Raw genomic sequence first — 24,058 nt, 5'->3', positions numbered from 1 at the left:
TATATTAAATCTCCAGTTTTTACTTGGCGTAGTATTATTCTTGTGCATTAGTGTTAAAGATACAGGAGCATGATCGCTGACAGCTATAGGATGAATCTCAGTGTCTGAAATGTCACACAGCAGTGAGCTGCTGACCAAAAAATAATCCAGACGAGAGTAAGAGTGATGAACATGCGAGAAAAAAGTATATTCCTTACTGGTGGGGTGAAGAGAGCGCCATGCATCGCAAAGACCAAAGTCGTTCATATACTGTTTGATTATATTTGTGGACTGCCAATTATGCTGAGTTCCTGTTGTGTTGAGCCTATCCATGTCTTCATTTAGTCCAAGGTTGAGGTCACCGCCAAGAATGAGTGTGCAATCAAGGTGTTCAGAGAGTGCACTAAAAAAAACGTGGAAGAATGAGGGTTCATCAACATTTGGACCATATATACTAACAATACATAGTTTTTTGTTCAATATTGATAGTTTAATAATTAGAAATCTACCCTCTGGATCTATAACTGTATCGAGTACTGTAAAATTAACATTTTTATGTATTAAAATTGCTACTCCCCGTTGTCTAGAATTATAACCGGCTGCAAACACGTTAGGAAACTCAGGTGTTTTAAGTTCATTTAAACCTGTGACAGGTTTGTGAGTTTCTTGTAATAAAACAACATCTGCCTGTAGTTTTTTAAGCTGGTTAAATATTTTTAACCTCTTTCCTCTGGTGCCAGCTCCATTTACATTCCATGTGACAAACCTCAGCATGCCCTTAATTGTGCGTGTATGTCTAATGATGTATGCTGGGTGTTTCGTTTAGACAGGTGGAGAGAATATGGAAACATCCCTTGTTTGTAAATAGAAAGAGAAAAAGAAGTGTGGTGAGAGATTCCATAAGTCTGACTATGTGTGTGAATATTCACTAATATGAACAAGCGTGGGTTGCTTATGTGTCCTGCAAGTCTGTGCGTGCTGTGAGGTTGTTGTGAATGTGCTGCCGTTGAGCTGATGTGTTTGCGTGATCGTGTTGTGAAAATATGGAGAAATAGAGGGTGTTGTTTGTAGGTGAGTGGGGAAGTAGGTGACCACAGCAGTGAAAGACAAGAGAAAGAAAGAAACCACATGAACTGTGAGCGACAACAAAAAAAAAAGAAACGAAACGGAAACATTCCAATTAAAGCAATGACGGAGGGTGACGGTGTTATATCTGCTATGACATCATATTGATATTACTAGCTTAAACTCATGTTAAAGGAGAGAGTGTGAATGAATAAGAAAAGAGTGTAGCGGGTTCTTATCTGGAGTGCAGTTAATATAACCACGGTGTGGTGCCGAGGTCGCGGTAAAGCTGTCCGTCCACGTAGAGCCGGTCCACGGCGATGACAGCACGGGAGCCTTTCTGGATGAAGCTACGTCGAACTGGGAACAGGACCTTGCGTCGTTCCAGGATCTCTTTGGGGAACTGGTCGTTCACGCTGAAGTCCGTTCCTTTCAGCTCTCTGCCGCGACTCTTCACCTGTTCCTTCTGTTTGAATTGACTGAATTTGGCCACAATAGGCCGTGGTCTCCCGGTCCGCGACCGCGCGCCCCCCAAGCGATGTACTCTATCGAAGTCGATGTTCTTTACGGTGTCCTCCGGCAGCTTCAGGTGGATTTTAATGAAGTTTTTCACCGTTGCCTCTGCGTCCTCTCCGGCAGTTTCTGGAATACCAGAAAACACAAGATTATCTCTCATGCTACGGGCTTGTAGATCGATAACGGACTCTTTTATTTTTTTATTTTCAATGTTTAGCTGGGTCACGTTATCGGTGAGAGATTTAACCGACTCCCGTAGCGTGGCATTTTCAGCGGCAAGCGTTTCCACCTGCCGCTGGCTGAATTCCAGGGATTCTCTCAGAGATTTAAATTCCCGGTGTAAAATCTCCACCAGGGACAGCCTCGCATCGAAACTGGACAATCGCTTGTCGATTGACTCCAGGATTTCTGCGATGTCTTTGCCGGCAGGCGATGTTGTACCGGGGGAGTCTGCCTGGCGACTTCTCTTCGATGACGGCGTCTCGATTTTGGCCGGGGAAGATGCACTCTGGGCCTTATGCATTACTAAATCTTGAAAACAGCGGTCGATGTAATCTTGGAGAGCGTCTAAACTCTCCCCGTTGTCCTCCAGGGTGTTAGAGATGATAAAACAGATGTTGTTAGTTATATGACAATTGATTAGTATATTTGGTAATACTGAAGCTTGGAAAACCTTTGTTAAACTCTATGCTACCATTTGCTTTTTCTCCGCCAAAATCTCCGGCGTCTGACGTCACCTACAACATCACTTCCGTCACTTACCGTTCCCTTCCGTCACTTCTATCTGGCTACATGTTGAGAAGAAAGAAAGAGGAGGGTGGATTTTTCTCTTTCCTTTCCTCTTACCGCTCTCTCTCGTCCTGTCCGCTCGCAGCATCTGAAATCCCGGTAGTGTCACGCTTGTGTCCGGAGTTAGCGGTGTTAGCCACGACTCCGTTAGCATCATGATGCTACATTGCCGGTACTCCCTCTGTGACCAGGTTAGCGACGTGAGCTCATCCATCTTATTGGGCAAAGATCTTACGTTTCCAATGATTACAGAAGGAAGAGATGGTCGATAACGTCTCCTTCTCGGGCGACGGCGCTCCTTCCCAGCACGACACCCCCGTCTTTTCCTCCTCAGCTCGCTGGGAATGTCGGGTCTGTCCGCCGGCAGTACCGCTGCGGGACGCAGCGCTAACAGCTGATCCTTACTGTAAACAAAGGATCCCTGCTCTGGGTCCCCAGACACGCGTGAAAAAAGTAGAAATAAACTAAGAAAAACGACCAGAACTAGAACAAAACGGTAGAACATGGTTGCAGAGTCTAATTACTGATACGTTAGTAATTACGAGAAGAAAAGATAAGAAAGAAAGAAACTCAGAATGAGCAGAGCTGCTGTAACAGGCTGCCGCACACGGGGGGCGCCGGAAGAGTTAAATTAGAAAGGTATAGTAAAGAAAATGAGTGATGCAAAATCTGGAACCATTTCAATTCTGCTGACATTACAAAGGCAGAGTGTAGAGTCTACAAGAAAAGAATATCATATAGGCTTCACAAACAAACTGCACAGGTACCTGAGAACTGTCCACCCATCAGTGCAATGGGAAGATAAAACACAGTCAGTTGAGTGTGATATTAATGAAGGTGCCAGTGTGTCTACTGCAACTGCTGCTGCTGCTGCTGCTGCTGCTTCTGCTGCAGTATCTACAGCATCATGCATCTGAATGCAAACCTTTACCTAAATTAAAGATCTGGGTCTTCAGTTTTTTCTTTTTGCTTTGCATAATTTAATCTATATTTTATTGTGTTGTGGTTTCCAGTGTTTTGTGTTGTTTCACTTTAAATTTGTTTAAAAGAAAAAGCTGAAAATTTAAATAGTTCAAAGTTTAACTGTAAATAGTTGTTTTTTGTATTTCATTATGTTATGTGGAGTAAATAAATAAAAGCATATTTATATAATAAACATATATAAATAAATAAAAAACATTTTTACATTAGTAATTCATTTTGTGCATAATATTCTATTGTTGTTGATAATAAATTAATTAAAACAACAAAACAACCTGAAGAGCCGCTTGGGAGCCCTAAGAAGCCAACACTGTTACATCTGGCTCTTTTTAGAGAACCGGCTCACTAAAAAGAGCCGGTTCTCTAAAACGAGCCGGAATTCCCATCGCTATATCTTACCTGCTAATTTTGTTATTGGTTCCTGTTTCTATATACATATAATTTTTTTAGGCATTGCCTTTCTTTTCAGAAGCTTTTCTCACTTTGCTTGGAAGTTCAGTGTTTCCCTTTTCCCACTCTAATCACACAATAACTACTTACTAAAAACTTATCTGGGAATAGGAAACATTCAATTGCAACAAGATCTTCAAGTTGAATTAAATTTGTTAACTGAGTAACAAGCAAAAAAAATAATTAAATCAATTAGTCACCTTCAGTTTCGAAAATAGAATAAGTAGAATAAAGTCCCAAAGTAACTTGTGATTTAATTCACCACTTTAGTTTAATGGGCCACCACCACACACACAGACACACACAAACCAACCCAGAATCGCCACGTCCGATATGGTTGCAGGCCTGGATCGCTGTGGTCGGGGGAGCCAGTGGCCCTGAAAAAAAATTATAAACTGGCACCTCTCTTCTGAGGAGGAATCTGGTCAAATCCAAGAGGAGTCCTCTTCCCTGCCGCACTGTCTGTCACACAGGAAGAAAAGCAGCAAGCCTCCTCCCAGGCAGCTGCAAACTGTAGAACGAAGTCTCCAACCTTGAATCCAGTGCAGTCCTTGTTGTAATTTCCAGAGGCCGCCGTTGCAGCTAACACCAATTGATTAGTTAGGCAGCCGCTCACTGTTTTTCTAGGAAAATTTAATGACTAGTCCAATGTATTGTGAGTTTTTCCACGTACAGTGGTTAAAATGGCTTTATCGTGACCATCGAGTATAGGTTACTATGTGTAGAGGTTTTTGTGAGAGAGAAGACAAATATGCTCCAATTATAAGTTTTCGCAATTTATTATCAAAAACTGGTTTTACATGGCGCTATAGACCTCCTCTCTCCGGCTCAGAGACAAAGGGCTGCTGCACCCAGGCAGTAAACATTTTTTTATTATGTTTGATAAGGATAATGTTAACATGATTGGTCGAAACAGTTTAGGGTGGCCTTAGGTCTGATGTCGGCTCACATTTCTTCTTCTGCAATTTTCTGAGCATCTCCTTATTTGGAGATGCCACTTCAAGTGGCTTTCAGTCAGACTTGCAGAAAGAGAGAAAGAGCTTCTCCAATCCCAAAATTTATGACCATGTTTACCTTCTGGTGCCTTCACTAGTGAGACAGACCCTAACCCGCAAATTCGTTAGAGAAGGGAGCTCCTCTCTATTTGTGTCTGTTAGTATCTGAGTGTAGCAATCTACTTCTAATACTACTCTACAATGATTAACTATGTGCAATAAAGTATAAAACACAAATATGTGAAGCTAATTATGAGATATTTATTATTTATATTTATTGAGTCTGTTGGCATCATGAAAAGTTTATCAAAGACTCCACAAAGCTGGGGGGCACGGACTTCAGAAGTCATTCGTCATGTCGAATGACCAGCGGATAAACTCTCAGGTTGGTAATAAATGTATTACATGTATAAGAACAAGCGTCATGTTAACAAATGATAGCCATACAGTAACTTTTATGCTTATTGTAGCTGTTAGCTAAAAATGCTAATTTAGCTGAATTCAGCTTCGACAAACAAATATGATCAACTGTTTCTAGTAGAATTCCAGAGTTGTCATATTGTACCCTCTCAGAGCCCTGTATGCTTGTAGAAACCCCTAGAGTAGGGAAACATGCAAAACAGTGTCCAAACCTTTGTATTTTAGCTTTATTTATGTCTTACACAGCATCCCAACTCTTTAGCTAACTTAATAACTTTAGCTAAAGTGAATAGTTGGTCTAATTCATTAGTGCAGCATTTGAAACAGAAACGGTCATAGATGTTATGTTTATCCAAGTACGCTGTTAGGTGGACAGCAACTGCATTCTCTTCTGACATAAAAGTCATATATACATCTTTTGATTTTATATAATAATTAATTGATACTTTTAACATTTTTCTACCTGAAAGAGCTGAAAAAATGTTCAGTCTGTGATCTGTTCTTCTGCTTAGCCAGGAGAAAAGAAAGTGGCCCTGCCTCTATGAGCTCTCTGACCAGGCCAAGACAGGAATGGAGAAAATGGCCTCAATATGGGCATTGTTGAAAGGCATGTCATTACTTTACATAAAGAAGACTGATTGTGAACATTTGTTAATCCTGGCTAATCCGACTCTCCTCTTGTATAACTTTTAATGTGTCACAATCACAAAGGCAGGAATCAAACACAGGACTCTAAATAGTGCAATCAAAAGAGGTTTATTTACACAATGCCACCAGGTGAGATATATAAATATATACAGTGTTGGGGGTGAGAGGGGCTCCAGGGAATCCAAGGAGGTACAAGGGGAAAAAGGCAAACACAATTAAACTCCTCTTCACACTAGCACTTCACAATCCACAGAGGTCCACTCACACTCACTCGATGGGGGTTCGGAGGGAAACAGGGAAGGGTCCAGGAAGTTCTGTACATGGAAAGGAAACATGTAGAGAGAAAACAGGAATCACAAGGCCAGCTGACACTAACAGAGGTAAGTACAACAATCCAGCGGAGAATATCACTCTGCCATCACCTTAAGTAGTAGGCAGGGTAATCCAGGACAATGAATTACAGGTAAGCCAGCTGCCTTCAAGTGTGTTGGTCAAGGACCCTGTAAATGAGTAACACCCAGGAGGAGAGGAGTGTGTAAAAGAGAGATAGAAAAACACAAACCTAGACAACACAGAGAGGAATGGAGGACTGTGACATAATATTCATATTGATATAATATGCCAATATAAGATTCACTCCACTGGGTGAATACGGTAGAAAGAGAAAGGGAGAATAAAAAAATATTTATTTATTTATTGGACTTTATTGACCCGACCTGCAACAGACTGTCTTCATACACCTGGAATGATCGATTGCAAACACACTATATGCATGGAGTATAAACATTTGAATCTGGAATAAACTGTAGAGCAACTTAACTTTCATGTAAGGGGTCTGGTGATTTTGGAGAGTTGTGTGCTTTTAGGAATAGCAATTAAAGAAACCATATCAGGCATTTTTGTACTTTGTTTTCCTTTAGGCAATCAGATTTTTTCTTTTGAGTATGTTTTTTTAAATCTAGTGTATTGTACTCTTATATGTCATCCATACTTTATTAATGCACTTTGCATCCTTTTGAAACCTTTGTAGTAAAATTGTACATGCACAAACTCTTCCTTAAAATCCTCATACATCAATATGTTTTGGTTTTTATAAATCTCTACCTTAGACTCTTCCTCACCTTTTCCAGATTTTCACAGTCCTGAACATGTGAACGTTACACATTTACGTAAGTGGCACAATAAACAGACCACAAACCTCATTTGGAAATGAATTTGATTGCAATGGGAAGCAGAGACAAAAAGTTAGTCATTTATTCCACCTCCTCACTCATATGGAAGCTGATTCAATCTGGTTGTCACTTCCCCATTTGATCTAAATACAGACTGAATGTAATGCAGCTAAATCAGCACATGAATCCTAAGCTGACGTGACTGGATTAAGATGAATCTGATAATGGTCACAGACAAACAAAAGTAAATTAACCTTTCATTTAAGGTAAGTAAAAAAATTATATACTTTATGCCAGTAATATTTAAGATTTCCATTCACGGAGGAAGCTATTATATGAAGCATGAAAACCGTGTACAAGAATTGCATAATCTTCTTTTTACACAGCATATTTCCCTTTTCATGGCCCCTTTATACATACCTTATGTACACAGCAGGTCTAAAGGTTTAGAACACCCCAATTTTCTAGTTTATTATTGAAAATTATGCTGTTTATTGTCTCATTGCACTCTAAAATGAAAGTATAGTACAAAAAAAGCAATTGGAGTTGAAAGAGAAATCATGGAATTAATTTAAAGACCAAAATGTATTTTTTAAACTTTTGACTTATCAAAGTAGCACCTTCGGCAGATATAACAGCTGAACAAACCTGTGGCATTCTTTCTACAATAGAAATCAAATATTCTTCAGAGAGTTCTTCCCACATCTGTTACAGATGTTCCCATAAATGTGTAGCACTTGCAGATTACTTTGCTTTCACTCTGTCCAGTCCATCCCAAACTCTACGGGGTTTAAGTCTGGACACTGTACAATACAATACAATACAATACAATACAACTTTATTTGTATTGCACATTTAAAACCAGAGGTACACCAAAGTGCTTCACAAAATCCAAGAAAACAGTAGCAATTGGCCACAGTTGCCTTTCCTAAAAAACTATATTAATACATCAAGCTATTTTCTCTTACTGCTGCTCTCCTAATTGCTGCTTCTCTTATGAGATAATTACGATATTATATATTTTATATTATATATCATAAAATATAAAAATCATAATGATGTCACCAGCGGTCCCCAACCCCCGGGCCTCGGACCAGTACCGGTCCGTGAGTCGTTTGGTACCGGGCCATGAGAGTTGAGGCTCAGGTGTGAAATGTATAGTTTTCAGGGTTTTTATCGGTTTTCAGCGTTATTTTGTTATCGTTTTTATCATTTACTCGGTTTTCCTGGGTCTTTTCACGTGTGTTATGAATAAATCTTCTTTTTTCGGTACCGGTACTAGTTTTATTTTGTTGTATTTATCCGCGACACCTTAAAGGCCGGTCCGTAAAAATATTGTCGGGCATAAACCGGTCCGTGGCGCAAAAAAGGTTGGGGACCGCTGGCCTAGACCACTGAACATTTCATAATGGTTGTGCTAGTTTGAGTCTTTTTGTTTCCTTTTGGTTATTTATTGATGTAATGACCTTGTCCTCTTGCCAATAAAGCTTTTTTCCTTAACTGGAAGTGACACAAGCTGCCTGAACAAACATGTAAATGAATGACAAGAAGAAAACGGTAAACAAATCACATAAAACTTGCAGAATCATTCTGTGTGAGCCAATATCTTTAATACTTATATTAATATTTCAGTATACCTATACTAATATTTAAAACATTTCATTTAAAAAAAACAATCATTTCATACAGTAATAAGTCTGAATAGCTATTTTCACAAAAATCAACTAGAATTTTGGATTTTAATAATACAATTCTAAAAAATATATTACTAATAGTATAAAATGTTGTGGTTGTGGGAAGCCACCACCTCTTTCAAATGGAGACACCAAAATAACTACTAAACAAGAGTACCAACATAATGAAGGAGTTGAATATGTCTGTCAGCAATTCTTGCTCATGGATGGTGGACCATTCAAAACCTGTATCGATGGTGAATGGACTGGAGAGATTAGATGCCTCGGTAAATTACAGTTCCTTTTATATGTTCCCTTTTTATTTTATTAAATACAGAAAAAGAAGAAAAGATTTGAAGTTTATTCTGAATCTTGAGTTTGCATTTGTTGTCTTTTCATTCTTAATATGAGGACCAAAGAGATGTTGATGCAAGTGAAGGTCATCATTACACTTGAAAGAAACACAGAAAACCTTGGGAGAGACCAAATCAATAATCTGAGAAATTGTTTTATTTTGATAAACAAAACCAGGTCAGAAATAGGGTGGATAATCACAGAATGCTTTCAACTTCACAACATCTACCCGAGAATCTTGAGGAGATAGGAATATCACTGTCAAAATCAGGAGATGCTTCATGAATTTAAAAACTGATAGATTACAGCTGGTCCACTCAAGTACAAAAATACCAACAACAAGAAGGCCAGACTAGACTTTGTCACAAAACCTCTAAAAGAGCCAGCACAGTTCAGATATTTTTTCCTTTGTAGAGATGAAACAAAGATTAATGTGTAATAGAATGATGAAGAAGAGTATGTAGAATGAGAGAAAAAGCATTATCTGAAGCATATTACATTTGATAATATATGAACTATCAAATATCAGCGATCAGCGAGCTCCAGAATGCACACCCCAATGGATTGTTTATTATCGCCAGAGATTTCAACCACACAAATCTCAAGTCAGTGCTTCTGAAATTTCATCAACACATGGACATCGCGAGAAGGGGGGAAAACGCGCTGGATCTTGTTTACACAAATATTTCCATGTCTTGAGCCATCAGAGCAGCGAAGCACACGCATGGCAGAAGAACCCACAGCCACTTCCAAGACAGCAGTGACACGCCACGCATGTGGCAGGGCATCCAGGCCATCACAAGCTACAGAAAGACAACACCTGCCTGCGATTGTGACTCCTCCTTACCAGACACACTAAACAACTTCTATGCACAGTTTGACGCACAGAATGATGTGTTGGTGAGGAAGTCCTCCGATCCTCACAACAACCAGGTTCTGTGTCTGACCTCTGCACATGTGGGGAAGACTCTTCGCAGAGTTAACCCAAAGAAAGCTGCTGGTCCAGATAACATTCCTGGAAGACTACTCAGAGAATATGCAGACCAGCTGACAGATGTCCTCACTGACATCGTCAACCTTTCCCTGAGGTGCCTCAAGGCCACCACCATGGTTCCTGTGCCAAAGAAGTCCCCAGTGTCCTGCCTCAACGGCTACCATCCTATTGCAGTCACACCCATCATGATGAAGTGCTTTGAGAACCTCATCATGAGGCGCATTAAGACCCTGCTGCTACCCACACTGGACCCACTGCAGTTCGCCTGTCACCATCATGATGCCATCGCCACCACTCTACATCTCGGCCTCTCCCACCTGGATAATAAGGAAGTAGTGTACGAATGCTGTTCATAGACACAATCATTTCTCAGCACCTGATCGGAAAAGTGAGCCTACTGGATCTGAACACCTTCCTCTGCAACTGGATCCTGGACTTTCTGACAGAAAGACAGTTCGGATCGGCGACAGCATCTCCAGCACCACCACACTGAGCACTGGAGCCCCTCAGGGCAGTGTGCTCAGCCCACTGCTGTTCACTCTGCTGACTCACAACTGTGCAGCAATGCATCATCAAGTTTGCCAATGACATGACTGTAGTGGATTTCATCAGCAAGAACGACAAGCCAGCATAGCTAACGGACTGGTGTATAACCAACAACCTGTTTAAGAAATGATTGTTGACTTCAGGAGAGCAGAGATCACTGTAAAACTTAACATTGATGGATGCTCTGTGGAGGTTGTCAAGAGCAGCAAATTCCTTTGTGTCCACCCGTTTTTTTTGCAGTATTTGCAGATTGCACTTTACGTAGTCCTGTGTTGATTGTCTGTTACATGTCATATGTAGCACCGTGGTCTCGGAGGAACGTTGTCTTGTTTCACTCTGTACTGTACCACTGTACATGGTTGAAATAACAAAAAAAGCCACTTGACACTTGAAATGTGGTGGAGGTAATATTATGGCATGAACATGTATGGCTGTCAGATGAACTGGGTCACCAGTGTTTACTGACGATGTGACTGCTGATAGAAGTAGCAGGATGTCCCAAAAGATTGATTCTATTCATGTGGATGTAGTGTTTTCAGTGGTCGAAATAATTAATCACTCATCCAAGTAACTTCTTCAGTCTCAACTAAACGCAGGTTTTTTCAACCTGAAACTAGCACCACTGACTAACAGTGGCCTGTTAGGTCAATTTCATGATCAATAATATACAAATGGTCATTGATCAATGGTCATGAGTACAATTCACAGAGAGTTTAAGAATGGCTGACATTACAGCACCGCAGCCATACAGGTGTGCAAATTTCTGACTTAAAATTCTGAATATTTGTCTAACAAATAACTCTGCTCTAAAATCCAAAAATAAATAAGTACATAAATTAAATAACTGGCCCACTTATTTAGAGAAAGCTCAGTTTAAATCCAAATGTGACTTTTAAACATTTCTTATTCTTCAAAATTTCAGTACAGAAATCTATGTTAGAGATGGCATGTAAAATAGCCATAGAAAAACAAGATAATGACATTTATAGTTAGGCAGGAAAAAATAAACTAAAAAATAAATCATACCCATAATGTCCTTTAAAGAACACAATATTCTGTGCATTCTAGAGATGGCACGATACCACTTTTTTATGTCCGATACCGATATCATAAATTTGAATATCTGCCGATACCGATATGAATCCGATATAGTGTTTTTTAATCAACAAAACTGTTTTTTAAATATCTTGCTGCATTTTGTATAAGTTCATACTCAAGTTTAAAACAACAACTACACTAAAGCTATTCTGTTATACCTGTATGCAAAAAAAAAATATTTCATAGTTCAGCAATACTGATCAATCTAATAAACTTAAACCTACACCATCCTCCCTATTCTGGTATTTTAAAGAGTACTTAGCATAAATATTAAGCAACCTAACTAATAGGGTTCCAACTCCCAGCAACAACAAAAATAAATAAATAAAAAATAGGGAACCACCCCTCACGCGCCACCTCATGATGCTTAATCGACGTAATCAACCTTAATTTGATGCAGTGTGAAAAAAAAATGCACAGAAATCAATTATTTTTCAAGAAATATTAAATAGATTCAACATCTTTCTTCAACAAAATTGCAGACTGCACAGATGGTACCTTCCCAAAGGAAAAAGTACTATAGCTTACTAGGGTATATTAGACTTAATAGTTACTATATACAGTAATTGACTTCTATTCATTTTACATCAAATTAAAACTTTGGGTGTCAGATAATTATTTATTAAAAGCTAGACATTTTAAATGAGAATAAGAAAGAAAAGTATGTCTTTGTGCCCCCTTTTCCCTGTTAATGCCCTATCGGCCCCCCTGGCTAAACTTTGCTAGATCCGCCCCTGCACAGTTACCAGCGTCAGCTACGTAGAAAAAGATCCTCGAGTAGAAAGTAATATTAAATACATTCTAACAACAGCTGATCAAGCTTAAACGTGCTGCTGTTGTTCAGCCGCTGGTTTCCTCTTTCTGGTGCAAAGTGGGCCAAAAGCAAACTAGAGACACGACTGGCGACAGAAAAGCCGATCAGCTGATCGTTAAGCAGTTTCATGATTGAAGTAGCAGCAAGAAGAGGCAGTCGCTCCATATATCGTTTGTTAAGCTTAACGCAGGAATGCTTTACAAACATTCAGAGATGGACTTACACACTTGCTTTACTTCTCTCGGGGATAACTTTGTCGGAGATGAAATGCCGGGTTGCTAGCGAAGCTCCACATGCTATCCAGACCACCGACAGGTCCTGCATGCCACAGCCGCTCTATCACGTGATGCATACTGCTCCGACGTGCTAACGTTCTGAGGTGAGTTACGGCGTGTTGCAAGTTTTGTGAGGTGCTTTCGTGATATTTAATGGATCGGATTACATTTTTTATTTTTCTCCGATATCCGATCCAGTAATTTAGGTCAGTATCGGACCGATACCGATACGTAATATCGGATCGGTCCATCTCTAGTGCATTCCTGTATTTTATTAACATTAAAAGGCCTTTCTTTTTTTTGTCTTACAGAAACCTGCACTGTGAACAGAGAAGACGTGAACAGACATAATATTCAGTTTCGATATTTTAGTGTTGATAAACTGTATTGAGAAAATAATAAAACTGAGTTTGTGTGTACCAAAGGAAGACATGTTGGGGCAGTGGGAATGCATCAGAGGTGGTCGAGGGTGTGATACAGTTGCCAACTTGCCAGTAATGGTGTTTTTGTACTAAATTAGATAGAAATGGGTCTACGAACTTATCAGTAATTATTCTGAGTGAATAATTAGATCACTGAAGTCATTTTAATAAAAGCATATAAGCTGACTGAGTCTGTTTTCTACCTTTACATGTTTACTAAGTGAACTCTATCTTGCATGCATGCTGTGCCAAGATACTCTGAGATACTCAAGATCTCTGCACTCCCTTACATTTTCAATATGTATGGAAGGCTGATGTACAGTGTTGGGGAGTAATGGGATTCATTTACCACTGTGATGTATTTAAAATACAAAATATGAGTAACTGTATTCCAAATCAAATCATATCACTTTTATTGTCACGTCACATTACTGTTACACTGGTACAGCAGATGCGAGTGTGATTCTTGTATATGTATGCATCTATATACAGTGGGGCAAAAAAGTATTTAGTCAGCCACCGATTGTGCAAGTTCCCCCACTTAAAATGATGACAGAGGTCAGTAATTTGCACCAGAGGTACACTTCAACTGTGAGAGACAGAATGTGAAAAAAAAATCCATGAATTCACATGGTAGGATTTGTAAAGAATTTATTCGTAAATTAGGGTGGAAAATAAGTATTTGGTCACCTCAAACAAGGAAAATCTCTGGCTCTCACAGACCTGTAACGTCTTCTGTAAGAAGCTTTTCTGTCCCCCACTCGTTACCTGTATGAATGGCACCTGTTTGAACTCATCATCTGTATAAAAGACACCTGTCCACAGCCTCAAACAGTCAGACTCCAAACTCCGCCATGGCCAAGACCAAAGAGCTTTCGAAGGACACCAGGAAAAGTATTGTAGACCTGCACCAGACTGGGAAGAGTGAATCTACAATAGGCAAGCAGCTTGGTGTGAAAAAATCAACTGTGGGAGCAATCATCAGAAAATGGAAGACATACAAGACCACTGATAATCTCCCTCGATCTGGGGCTCCACGCAAGATCTCATCCCGTGGGGTCAAAATGATCATGAGAACGGTGAGCAAAGATCCCAGAACCACACGGGGGGACCTGGTGAATGACCTGCAGAGAGCTGGGACCAAAGTAACAAAGGTCACCATCAGTAACACACTACAACGGCAGGGAATCAAATCCCGCAGTGCCAGACGTGTTCCGCTGCTGAAGCCAGTGCATGTCCAGGCCCGTCTGAAGTTTGCCAGAGAGCACATGGATGATACAGCAGAGGATTGGGAGAATGTCATGTGGTCAGATGAAACCAAAGTAGAACTTTTTGGTATAAACTCAACTCGTCGTGTTTGGAGGAAGAAGAATACTGAGGTGCATCCCAAGAACACCATACCTACTGTGAAGCATGGGGGTGGAAACATCATGCTATGGGGCTGTTTTTCTGCCAAGGGGACAGGACGACTGATCCGTGTTAAGGACAGAATGAATGGGGCCATGTATCGTGAGATTTTGAGCCAAAACCTCCTTCCATCAGTGAGAACTTTGAAGATGAAACGAGGCTGGGTCTTCCAACATGACAATGATCCAAAACACACCGCCCGGGCAACAAAGGAGTGGCTCCGTAAGAAGCATTTGAAAGTCCTGGAGTGGCCTAGCCAGTCTCCAGACCTCAACCCCATAGAAAATCTGTGGCGGGAGTTGAAAGTCCGTGTTGCTCGGCGACAGCCCCAAAACATCACTGCTCTCGAGAAGATCTGCATGGAGGAATGGGCCAAAATACCAGCTACTGTGTGTGCAAACCTGGTAAAGACCTATAGTAAACGTTTGACCTCTGTTATTGCCAACAAAGGTTATGTTACAAAGTATTGAGTTGTATTTTTGTTATTGACCAAATACTTATTTTCCACCCTGATTTACGAATAAATTCTTTACAAATCCTACCATGTGGATTCATGGATTTTTTTTTTTCACATTCTGTCTCTCACAGTTGAAGTGTACCTCTGGTACAAATTACTGACCTCTGTCATCATTTTAAGTGGGGGAACTTGCACAATCGGTGGCTGACTAAATACTTTTTTGCCCCACTGTATGTGTGCGTCTATATATATATATATATATATATATATATATATATATATATATATATATACATACATATGTGTGTGTGTGTGTGTGTGTGTGCGCGTGTGTGTGTGTGTGTGTGTAAAATATACAGAGGTCAGCAGTTTAAATACTGTGCAAAAGAAATAGCATATATGTAGAATATGAATGGTAAATGGCCTGTATTTGTATAGCGCTTTTTTCTAGTCCCTAAGGACCCCAAAGCGCTTTACACAACCTGTCATCCATCCACCCATTCACACACACATTCACACACTGGTGATGGCAAGCTACAATGTAGCCACAGCCACCCTGGGGCGCACTGACAGAGGCGAGGCTGCCGGACACTGGCGCCACCGGGCCCTCTGACCACCACCAGTAGGCAACGGGTGAAGTGTCTTGCCCAAGGACACAACGACCGAGACTGTCCAAGCCGGGGCTCGAACCGGCAACCTTCCGATTACAAGGCGAACTCCCAACTCTTGAGCCACGATCGCCCCGGCGACACTAAGCACTATGAAGTGCATAGTGTTCAGGTTCCGGCAGATGAGAGTGAGGTGTCTATGAAGTGTTAGTGGTCAGTGTTCAGCAGTCTGGTGGCCTGATGGTGGCCAGTCTGCTGGTTTGGGACCGGATACTGCAGTACTTTCTGCCTGACGGAAGTAGTTTGAACAGTTTATGGCCGGGGTGACTAGAATCTTTGATGATCCTCCCCACTTTCCTCAGGCACCGCTTCTTGTAGATGTCCTGGAGGGAGGGAAGCTCACCTCCAATTATCCTTTTGGAACACCACACCGCTCTCTGGAGAGCTTTGCAGTTGTAGGCGGTGCTGTTGCCATACCACGTGGTGAGATATGCTCTCAGTGTCATAGCGGTAGAAGGTCCTGAGGATGCGGGGGCTCATGCTAAAACTCTCAGTCTCCTGAGAAAGAAGATGTGTTGCTGTGCCTTCTTCACTGTTTTGTTTGTGTGTAATGACCATGTGAGATCCTCCGCCACATGTACGCCTAGGAAACGAAAGATACTCACTCTCCCCACAGCAGCACTGTTGATGGTGATGGGGGTGTGTGCTTCCCTACACCTCCGGAAGTCCATTATCAACTCCTTTGTCTTCGTGACATTGAGGGTGAGCTAGTTGTCTTGGCACCAGTGTCTCAGTTTCCTGCAGTTTCCTTCCAGCTTTGAGGGAACGATGGTATTGAATGATGAGCTGTAATCTACAAACAGCATTCTCACCTACGTGTCTCTCTTCTCCAGGTGCGAGAGGGCAGTATGTAAGGCAAGGCAAGTTTATTTATATAGCAGAATTTAACAACAAGGTTATTCAAAGTGCTTTACAGAGACATTAAAAAACAAAAACAAATAAAAAGCATGATTTAAAATTGATTTAAAAAACAGTAGATAAAATCAGTAGTTAAAATGTAAGTTTTGAAATTTAAGCTTAAAAGTGTGGATTTGGTGTTTTACTCAAATGCAGCTGAGAATAGGTGAGTCTTCAACTGGATTTAAATAAACTGAGTGTTTCAGCTGATCTGAGGCTTTCTGGGAGTTTGTTCCAGATATATGGAGCATAAAAGATGAATGCAGCTTCTCCGTGTCTGGTTCTGACTCTGGGAACTGATAAAATACCTGACCTGAGGGATCTGGAAGGTTCATACTAGGTCAGGAGGTCACTGATGTATTTTGGTCCTAAACCATTCAGAGCTTTATAGACCAGCATCGGAACTTTAAAGTCTATCCTCTGACGGACAGGCAGCCAGTGTAAAGACCTCAGAGGTGGACTGATGTTGTCCACTTTTTTGGTCTTAGTGAGGACTCGAGCAGCAGAGTTCTGAATGAGCTGTAGTTGTCTGACTGATTTTTTAGGTAGACCTGTAAAGATGCTGTTACAGTAATCAAGCCTACTAAAGATGAATGCATGGACTAGTTTTTCCAGGTCCTGTTGAGACATCAGATCTTTTATCCTTGAAATATTCTTGAGGTGATAGTAAGCTGATTTTGTTATTGTCTTAATGTGTTTTTCTAAGTTTAGGTCTGCATCCATCACTACACCCAAATTTCTCGCCTGGTTTGTGGTTTTTAGATGTATAGATTGAAGTTCTCTGGTGACCTGTAATCGTTTTTCTTTGGCGCCAAAGACTATTACCTCAGTTTTGTTTTTGTTTAGCTGGAGAAAATTGTGGCACAACCAGTCATTGATTTCCTCAATGCATTTACCAAGAGCCTGTACAGGGCCTCGGTCTCCTGGTGACATTGTGATACATATTTGTGTGTCATCTGCATAGCTGTGATAGTTTATTTTGTTGTTCTTTATAATCTGTGCCAGTGGGAACATGTAAATGTTAAACAGAAGGAGTCCCAAGATGGAACCTTGGGGAACTCCACATGTGATACTTGTCTGCTCAGATGTGAAGTTACCTATTGATACAAAGTATTTCCTGTTTTCTAAGTATGTTTTGAACCAGTTTAGTACAGTTCCTGAAATATCTGCCCAGTTCTCCAGTCGTTTGAGTAATATGTTGTGGTCAACTGTATCAAATGCTGCACTGAGATCCAGCAAAACTAAGACTGACATTTTTCCACTGTCTGTATTCAGACATATGTCATTAATCACTTTGGTCAGAGCGGTTTCAGTGCTGTGGTTCTGTCTAAAACCTGACTGGAAGGCATCATAGCAGTTATTCTGTTTTAAGAAGTAATTGAGCTGTTGAGAAACTGCTTTTCAATGGTCTTACTTAAAAATGGGAGATTTGAGATTGTCCTGTAGTTTTTCATTTGTGTCTTGTCAAGATTGTCCTTTTTCAGTATAGGTTTAATTAAAGCAGCTTTTAGTGGTTCTGGAAACACACCTGACATTAAAGAAAAGTTGACGATCTGTAACAGGTCTGACTCTAAAGTCTTTGAGACCTTTTTGAAAAAAAAATGTTGGCAGGACAGCAAGAGGAGGAGTTCAGTTGACCTAAGATGTCCTCCAGGTCTTTGCTGTTAATAGGGTGAAACTGTTTGATGGTGTTTAAACAGTTTTTCGGTGGACACAGTACATATCCTGAATCTGCTGTTGATGTACCAATTGCTTGTCTAATCTTTTGGCTTTTGTCTGTGAAGAATTTGGCGAAGTCATTGCAGGCCATGGTCAAATGAAGTTCAGCTGCCACTGACACAGGAGGGTTTGTTAGCCTGTCAACTGTAGAAAATAAGACACGAGCATTATGACTGTTTTTGATGATGATATCAGAGAAGTAGGACCTCCTTGCATTCCTCAGTTGTAAATTATAATTGTGAAGTTTCTCTTTATAGATGTCATAATGAACCTGGAGGTTTGTTTTTCTCCATTTGCGCTCAGCTTTCCTACACTCTCTTTTTTCATTTTTCACTAGTGTGGAGTTTCTCCATGGAGACTTTTTCCTTCCAGAGATAACCTTCACCTTAACGGGAGCAATGGTGTCCATTACATTTAACATGTTAGCATTGAAGCTATTGACGAGCTCATTGACTGAACCTCTGGACAGGCCAAGTGTTAATGGGAAGACCTGGTTAAAGATCTCACTACTGTTTTCAGTTATACACCGTTTTGTGATCACTCTGGGCTGAAATTTTACTTTCAAAGAAAACACAGTAATGATCAGACAGGCCCACATCAGACACAGTAACCTTTGAAATGCTCAGGCCTTTGGAGATCAGTAGGTCAAGAGTGTGTCCTCTATTATGTGTGGCCTCTGTTACATGCTGAGTCAGCCCAAAGTTGCCCAGAGTGTTACTCAGGTCTTTAGTCCCTTTGTCCTGAGGGTTGTCCACATGGATGTTAAAATCCCCAACAATAATTACACAGTCGAAATCAACACAGATCACAGACAGCAGTTCACTGAGGTCATTAAAAAAGTCTGTGCAGTATTTGGGAGGCCTGTAAACATTAAGAAACACAACTTTGGATGGGGCTTTCAGCTGTGAAACCACATATTCAAAAGACTGAAAACTTCCAGGAGATAGCTGCTTATATTGAAATGATTCATTAAATAAGACAGCAACCCCCCCTCCTCTCCTGCTCACCCTGGCCTCACTGATAAAACTGTAGTTAGGAGGGGTCATCTCGATGAGAACAGCTCCACTGTTACTTTGGTCCAACCAAGTTTCAGTTAAAAACATAAAATCAAGACTGTGCTCAGTGATTAAATCATTAATTAAAAATGTTTTCCCAGCTAAAGATCTAACGTTTAATAAAGCCAACGTAAGTGTTTTAGAGGTATTATTTGCCCCCTCGTGTTTGGGAGCAGTCTGTGGCACACAAGGTATGTTTACTATGTTTAAAGATCTTTTAGGGTGCAGCTCTCTGTGTTTTGACCAGGCCACATGTCTCCTTCTGTCACCTAAAATTACAGAAATTTTAAAACCTTCTAGTAAACAGGGTCCCAGCTTATCCTGGGAAAAGTCACCACTGCCATAATCCTCGCAGCCCAGACCCTTCACACATCACGCATCAGACTGCGGAGACAGAGCATGAAGGTGGTAAGGAGGAACTAAGGGGGGCGAGGCTGGGCAATGTGACTTCGATTGCTCTGTTGAGGGTGGGGCTCTATGGCAAACCTTTGGCTGCTCTGGTGGGGGGTTTATGGGGGACAAAAAGGGATTGGGCCGGGGGGTAGATCTGAGCCCAGCATTGACCCGCTCCATCATCTCCTCAGTGAATTTCAGGTGTGGGGAGGAGGGAGAAAGGGAGGGTGAGGAGGGTGATGGCCTGTCAGGGGTTTGGGGGACTGGAGGAGGTCGTGGTCCCTGGTCCTGGTCATTGGTGTTGTTGAGAGAGTTGGAGGCAAAAAGGGACCCCTCTTCTTGCCTCTGATGTCTCTCCTTTCTGAAGCTCTTCTGGGGTGGGGGCAGATGAGGCTCCTCCTCAAGGTTTCTGCTGGGCTTTGTCTGTTTTTGGAGTATTGTTTGTTCCTCTTTATGAGATAACTCCTCGTTTATCTCAGCCTTGGCACCAAGCACAGATGGATGACATATGGAATAAAACAAGTTGGAGGTGAACAGTTTCATCCCTGACTTGTTAAAATTTAATCCATTTGCTTTAAACAGATGCCTGCATACCCAAAAATTATTAAAATTGTTGATAAAATGCACTGAGTGGTCAGTACATGCTGATATAAGCCATTTATTTAGTGCAAACAACCTGCTGAATCTCTCGCTTCCTCTTCTGACGGGCAGTACAGGTCCACTGATGAATACAGCTGCATTCAGAGAGTTTACAGTATTTAATAATCCAGTAAAGTCCCGTTTCAGAACCTCCGACTGTTGTTTGGACACATCGTTTGATTATAGTGTCAATTCCGTTAGTTACCATTTAAAAAGGTGATAATTAGAATACAGTTACTTTGTTGAAATTAATGGATTGCACGACAGTCTTTTCCTGTTTCGTATGTTAGGCTATCCCCTCTCTAATTCTGGTAATTCCATACATTGCCAGAAACCAAAACAAAACACGCAATAAGAGGCTCTAATGTAAGCGTCTTAATAATGCTGGTGGTGTCAGTTACACAATTGACCCGGAGCCAGCACAACAGAGTCAACAGTGCACAGGCACGAAAGCGTTTCTTACTTGGAAATTCCAACACCACTTCACATTTAGAGAAGAAAGGGATGGGCGAAATCTGACCAGTGCAATGCAAAGTCTGTTTGCCAGCAACCAAGCTGCTCTCAGCGTCAAAAGACTCCACCTCCAAGCTAAAGAAACATCTGGAAGTAAGTTCTTTCTTAAAAGCTAACATTAGCCTACTGCTACTACCTTGTTTTAGTTGTGGTAGCTACCTGGGTTATGTGCCACTTCAGCATCTTTGATGTACTATTGCTGTGTGATTTATTGCTATTACTGAAAACTACTTGCCACCAAGCTAACATTGTTAGCTGGCGTTAGCTGAGGTTAGTTCATAGACTGCAGGCTGTTAGATTTGATGGCTAGCATTAATCATGTGCAGTTCTGAAAAGCAGTAGCCTTCAGTAACAGTAATAAATCACACAGCAATAGTACATTCATGTAGTTTTTAAAAGCATTACAATATAATAAGTAATCCAAAATATTCAGAATACCTTACTTCCATTTAGGAACTTAATGGAATACATTACAGACTACATTTTAAGGCATGTATTCTGTAACCAGTAGTGGAATTTATTTTAAAAGTAACCTTCCCTGCAACTCCATAAAAATATTGAATCAAATTAAGAGAATCTTGAACCTCCCGGTAGTGTCAACTTTTGCCCCGATCTGCCACAATCCTAGCTTTACGCCTAGTACAATGGATGCTGCTTTCAAACAATGGCCTGTCAAAGGGTTAATTGCTATAAAGGATCTTTATATTGACAATCATTTTGCCTCTTTTGCTCAGCTTCAGACAAAGTACAATCTCCCTACAAGTCATTTTTTTCAGTACTTACAAATTAGGAATTATGTCAAGCAAGCATTCTCAAATTTAGATACCATCCCCATACAGCATGTCTTTTACAATATAATGAACGAACCTCCCACCTCAAAACACTTAATTTCTCGGCTTGTTAACCTTTTTCTTCGGCAGCCCCCTCTTGCCATATTAAAGAGGCTTGGACAAGGGACACTGGTTTGGTTATCACTGACGATTTATGGGCTGAAGTGTTAAGCCGGATAAAACTATGTTCTGTTAACGCCCGGCTTCAGTTAATTCAATTTAAGGTTGTCCATAGACTGCACTATTCCAAAACCAAATTGAACAAGATTTTTCCTAACGTTTCCCCCAAATGTGATAAATGTAAACTTTTGGACGGTACTCTTGGCCATCTTTTTTGGTCCTTTTCTACGCTTACAGCCTTTTGGACTAGTATTTTTAGTTTCTATAGCACTGTTTATGATAGGCAACTGTATCCTGACTGTCTTATGGTGATCCTGGGCTGCTCCGGCGACTCCTTGGCACTTCCCTTTGCTGTTCAACAGGCCCTCATGTTTGGTATGGTGATTGCCAAATGTCTGATTCTGGGGGAGTGGAAATCTGCCTCCCCTCCCTGCTTCAAGAGGTGGCTCGAGGAGATGGTCTCCTGTTTATACCTGGAAGAAATTCGGTTCTCTACGTCTGATTCCATGGAGAAGTTCAGGAAGATATGGGGGCCCTTTATAGACCACATTAAGAAGGACAGTCCACGCCCTGGGTCCTGACCACGTTGTTTTAACTGCTTTCATTCTGAGCTGTTGCCCATAACTGTTATTGCATAATTGTTATCAGCTCCTCCTAGCGATCTTTGGATTTGATTTTGTGGATTGGACTCACTAGCTTGTGAGTTGTTTGACATGTATACCAGTTGCTTTTTTTTCTTCTCTGCTGTTTTTAATAAGTGCTGGCCGTGTACCCTGTTGTGGGGTTTGTTGCTCTGTTTTTTTTTGTTTTTGTTTTTTTGTTTGTTTGCTCCTGTTTTGTTTTTGATTTTTTTTTTTTTTGTTGTTATTGTCTTTATTGTCTGTGTTCCTCTGTCCCGCTGTTTGTGAATGTGTAAAAATTTTGAAACTTGCATAAATGAATACATAAAAAAAAAAAAAGTAACCTTCCCAACTATGCTGACGTACACCAACATGGCACAAAGCTGAGCTGTCACCCAGTCCCAGCCCTGAGTGGGAGCTGTCCATAGGTCAGCTGACTGGGATAGGTGGCATTTGACAGAGCCTCTGGAAGAAAAGCAGGGTTGGATCAAAGGAAGACCAATTCCCGTACAGCAGCAACCTGCACCAATCCCTGTGGACCAACACCAGTGGAGAGTTGCCGTTTTCCAGGAAGAAGAACAGGTGGCGATGTGTTGTCTCCCTGGAGACAATAAGGTCAACTTCCACCCTCCCGAAGTGGTACCACCTGCAGTTGGACTCTCCACTCCGTCACTTTTTGACATTCAGACACAAGCCCAGAGTCTAAACATGACACACTGACTATGTGGCCTCATAGGAGAAAGAGCAGTGCCCATGCACTGCATAAGGTCCATGCATAATAATGAAAATCATGAACAATGAAATAATGAAAAGGCTGAGTACGTCTGTCAAAACTACTGCTATACTATGGAAGGTGAGCCATTCAAAACCTGCAATAATGGTGAATAGACCAAATCAATGAAATGTCTCAGTATGATACAACACTAAAATATGTTTATATTTTTGTATTTCATCATGTAATGACTCTGTATATGATGTGTAAGATTTTACATGAAGGAGTTTAATGAAAAACCATGTATTCATTACATGGAGTCATTGAAAATCATATGGTAAAGGTGAACAACAAGCAGAGGCTGAAGATATATAATGTCCTGTGTTATGTTCCTAAAAATTCAAATATGACAAAAGTTCTTTCAAATTTTCAAAACTAAATTTCATCTTGGTTGAAAATTTCTCTAAAAGAGACAGGAGTCAGCAACCTTTAACACCCAAAGAGCCATTTGGACCCGGTTTCCATGCAAAAGAAAACACTGGGAGCCGCAAATACTTTTTGACATCTAAAATTAAGATAACACTGTATATATTGTTTTTTACTTTTATGCTTTGTGTGAACAACTAAGCTGCTACAGAGAAAATTACATTTATGTAATTAACACATTTTGAACTCTTAAAGAAATATTACAAAAGGAAAGACACCAACCTGAACTAAGATGATCCATGTAGCAAACAAAAACTGTTGTGTGCCGCCACCCTTATGTCGCCTTTGAGCTTTTGGAGCCTTGACCTGGCTTTTAAAAAATAATTGGAAAAAAAGCACTATGCTGCTGAA

The 24,058-nt window shown here is 40.7% G+C and overlaps 1 protein-coding gene and 1 long non-coding RNA gene across 2 annotated transcripts in view; both read left to right on the top strand.

Annotated features, from left to right (window-relative positions):
* The window catches only part of LOC147309692 (uncharacterized), a 35,314-nt gene extending 22,029 nt beyond the window's left edge, over positions 1–13,285 (top strand). Inside the window, exon 3 of the long non-coding RNA XR_015125626.1 lies at positions 13,081–13,285. This is a non-coding gene — a long non-coding RNA (uncharacterized LOC147309692). The remainder of the gene's footprint in view (positions 1–13,080) is intronic.
* LOC147309693 (uncharacterized) lies at positions 2,611–11,252 on the top strand. Its single transcript, XM_086269829.1, has 2 exons — positions 2,611–2,755; positions 9,743–11,252. Exons 1-2 carry the CDS (start codon positions 2,611–2,613, stop codon positions 10,390–10,392), a joined length of 795 nt encoding a protein of 264 aa, XP_086125955.1. The 3' UTR covers positions 10,393–11,252.
* Positions 13,286–24,058: the final 10,773 nt, after the last annotated feature.

This window comes from Aulonocara sp. 'chitande type north' Nkhata Bay, linkage group LG17 (assembly GCF_057382095.1).
Source record: "Aulonocara sp. 'chitande type north' Nkhata Bay isolate Kocher_YH1m ecotype deep benthic linkage group LG17, A_spYH_male_GT1.1, whole genome shotgun sequence".
Classification (NCBI taxonomy): Eukaryota; Metazoa; Chordata; class Actinopteri; order Cichliformes; family Cichlidae; genus Aulonocara; species Aulonocara sp. 'chitande type north' Nkhata Bay.
Note: the sequence above shows the minus strand (reverse complement) of the source record. Positions and strands in the feature narration are given on the sequence as shown.

What these genes read in the sequence shown, in the direction of transcription:
- LOC147309693 (XM_086269829.1), top strand. Translation starts at nt 2,611, where the DNA reads ATGGTCGATAACGTCTCCTTCTCGGGCGACGGCGCTCCTTCCCAGCAC. An exon ending in GCTAACAGCTGATCCTTACT is followed by an intron (nt 2,756 to 9,742) that starts GTAAACAAAGGA and finishes CCATGTCTTGAG; the next exon opens with CCATCAGAGCAGCGAAGCAC.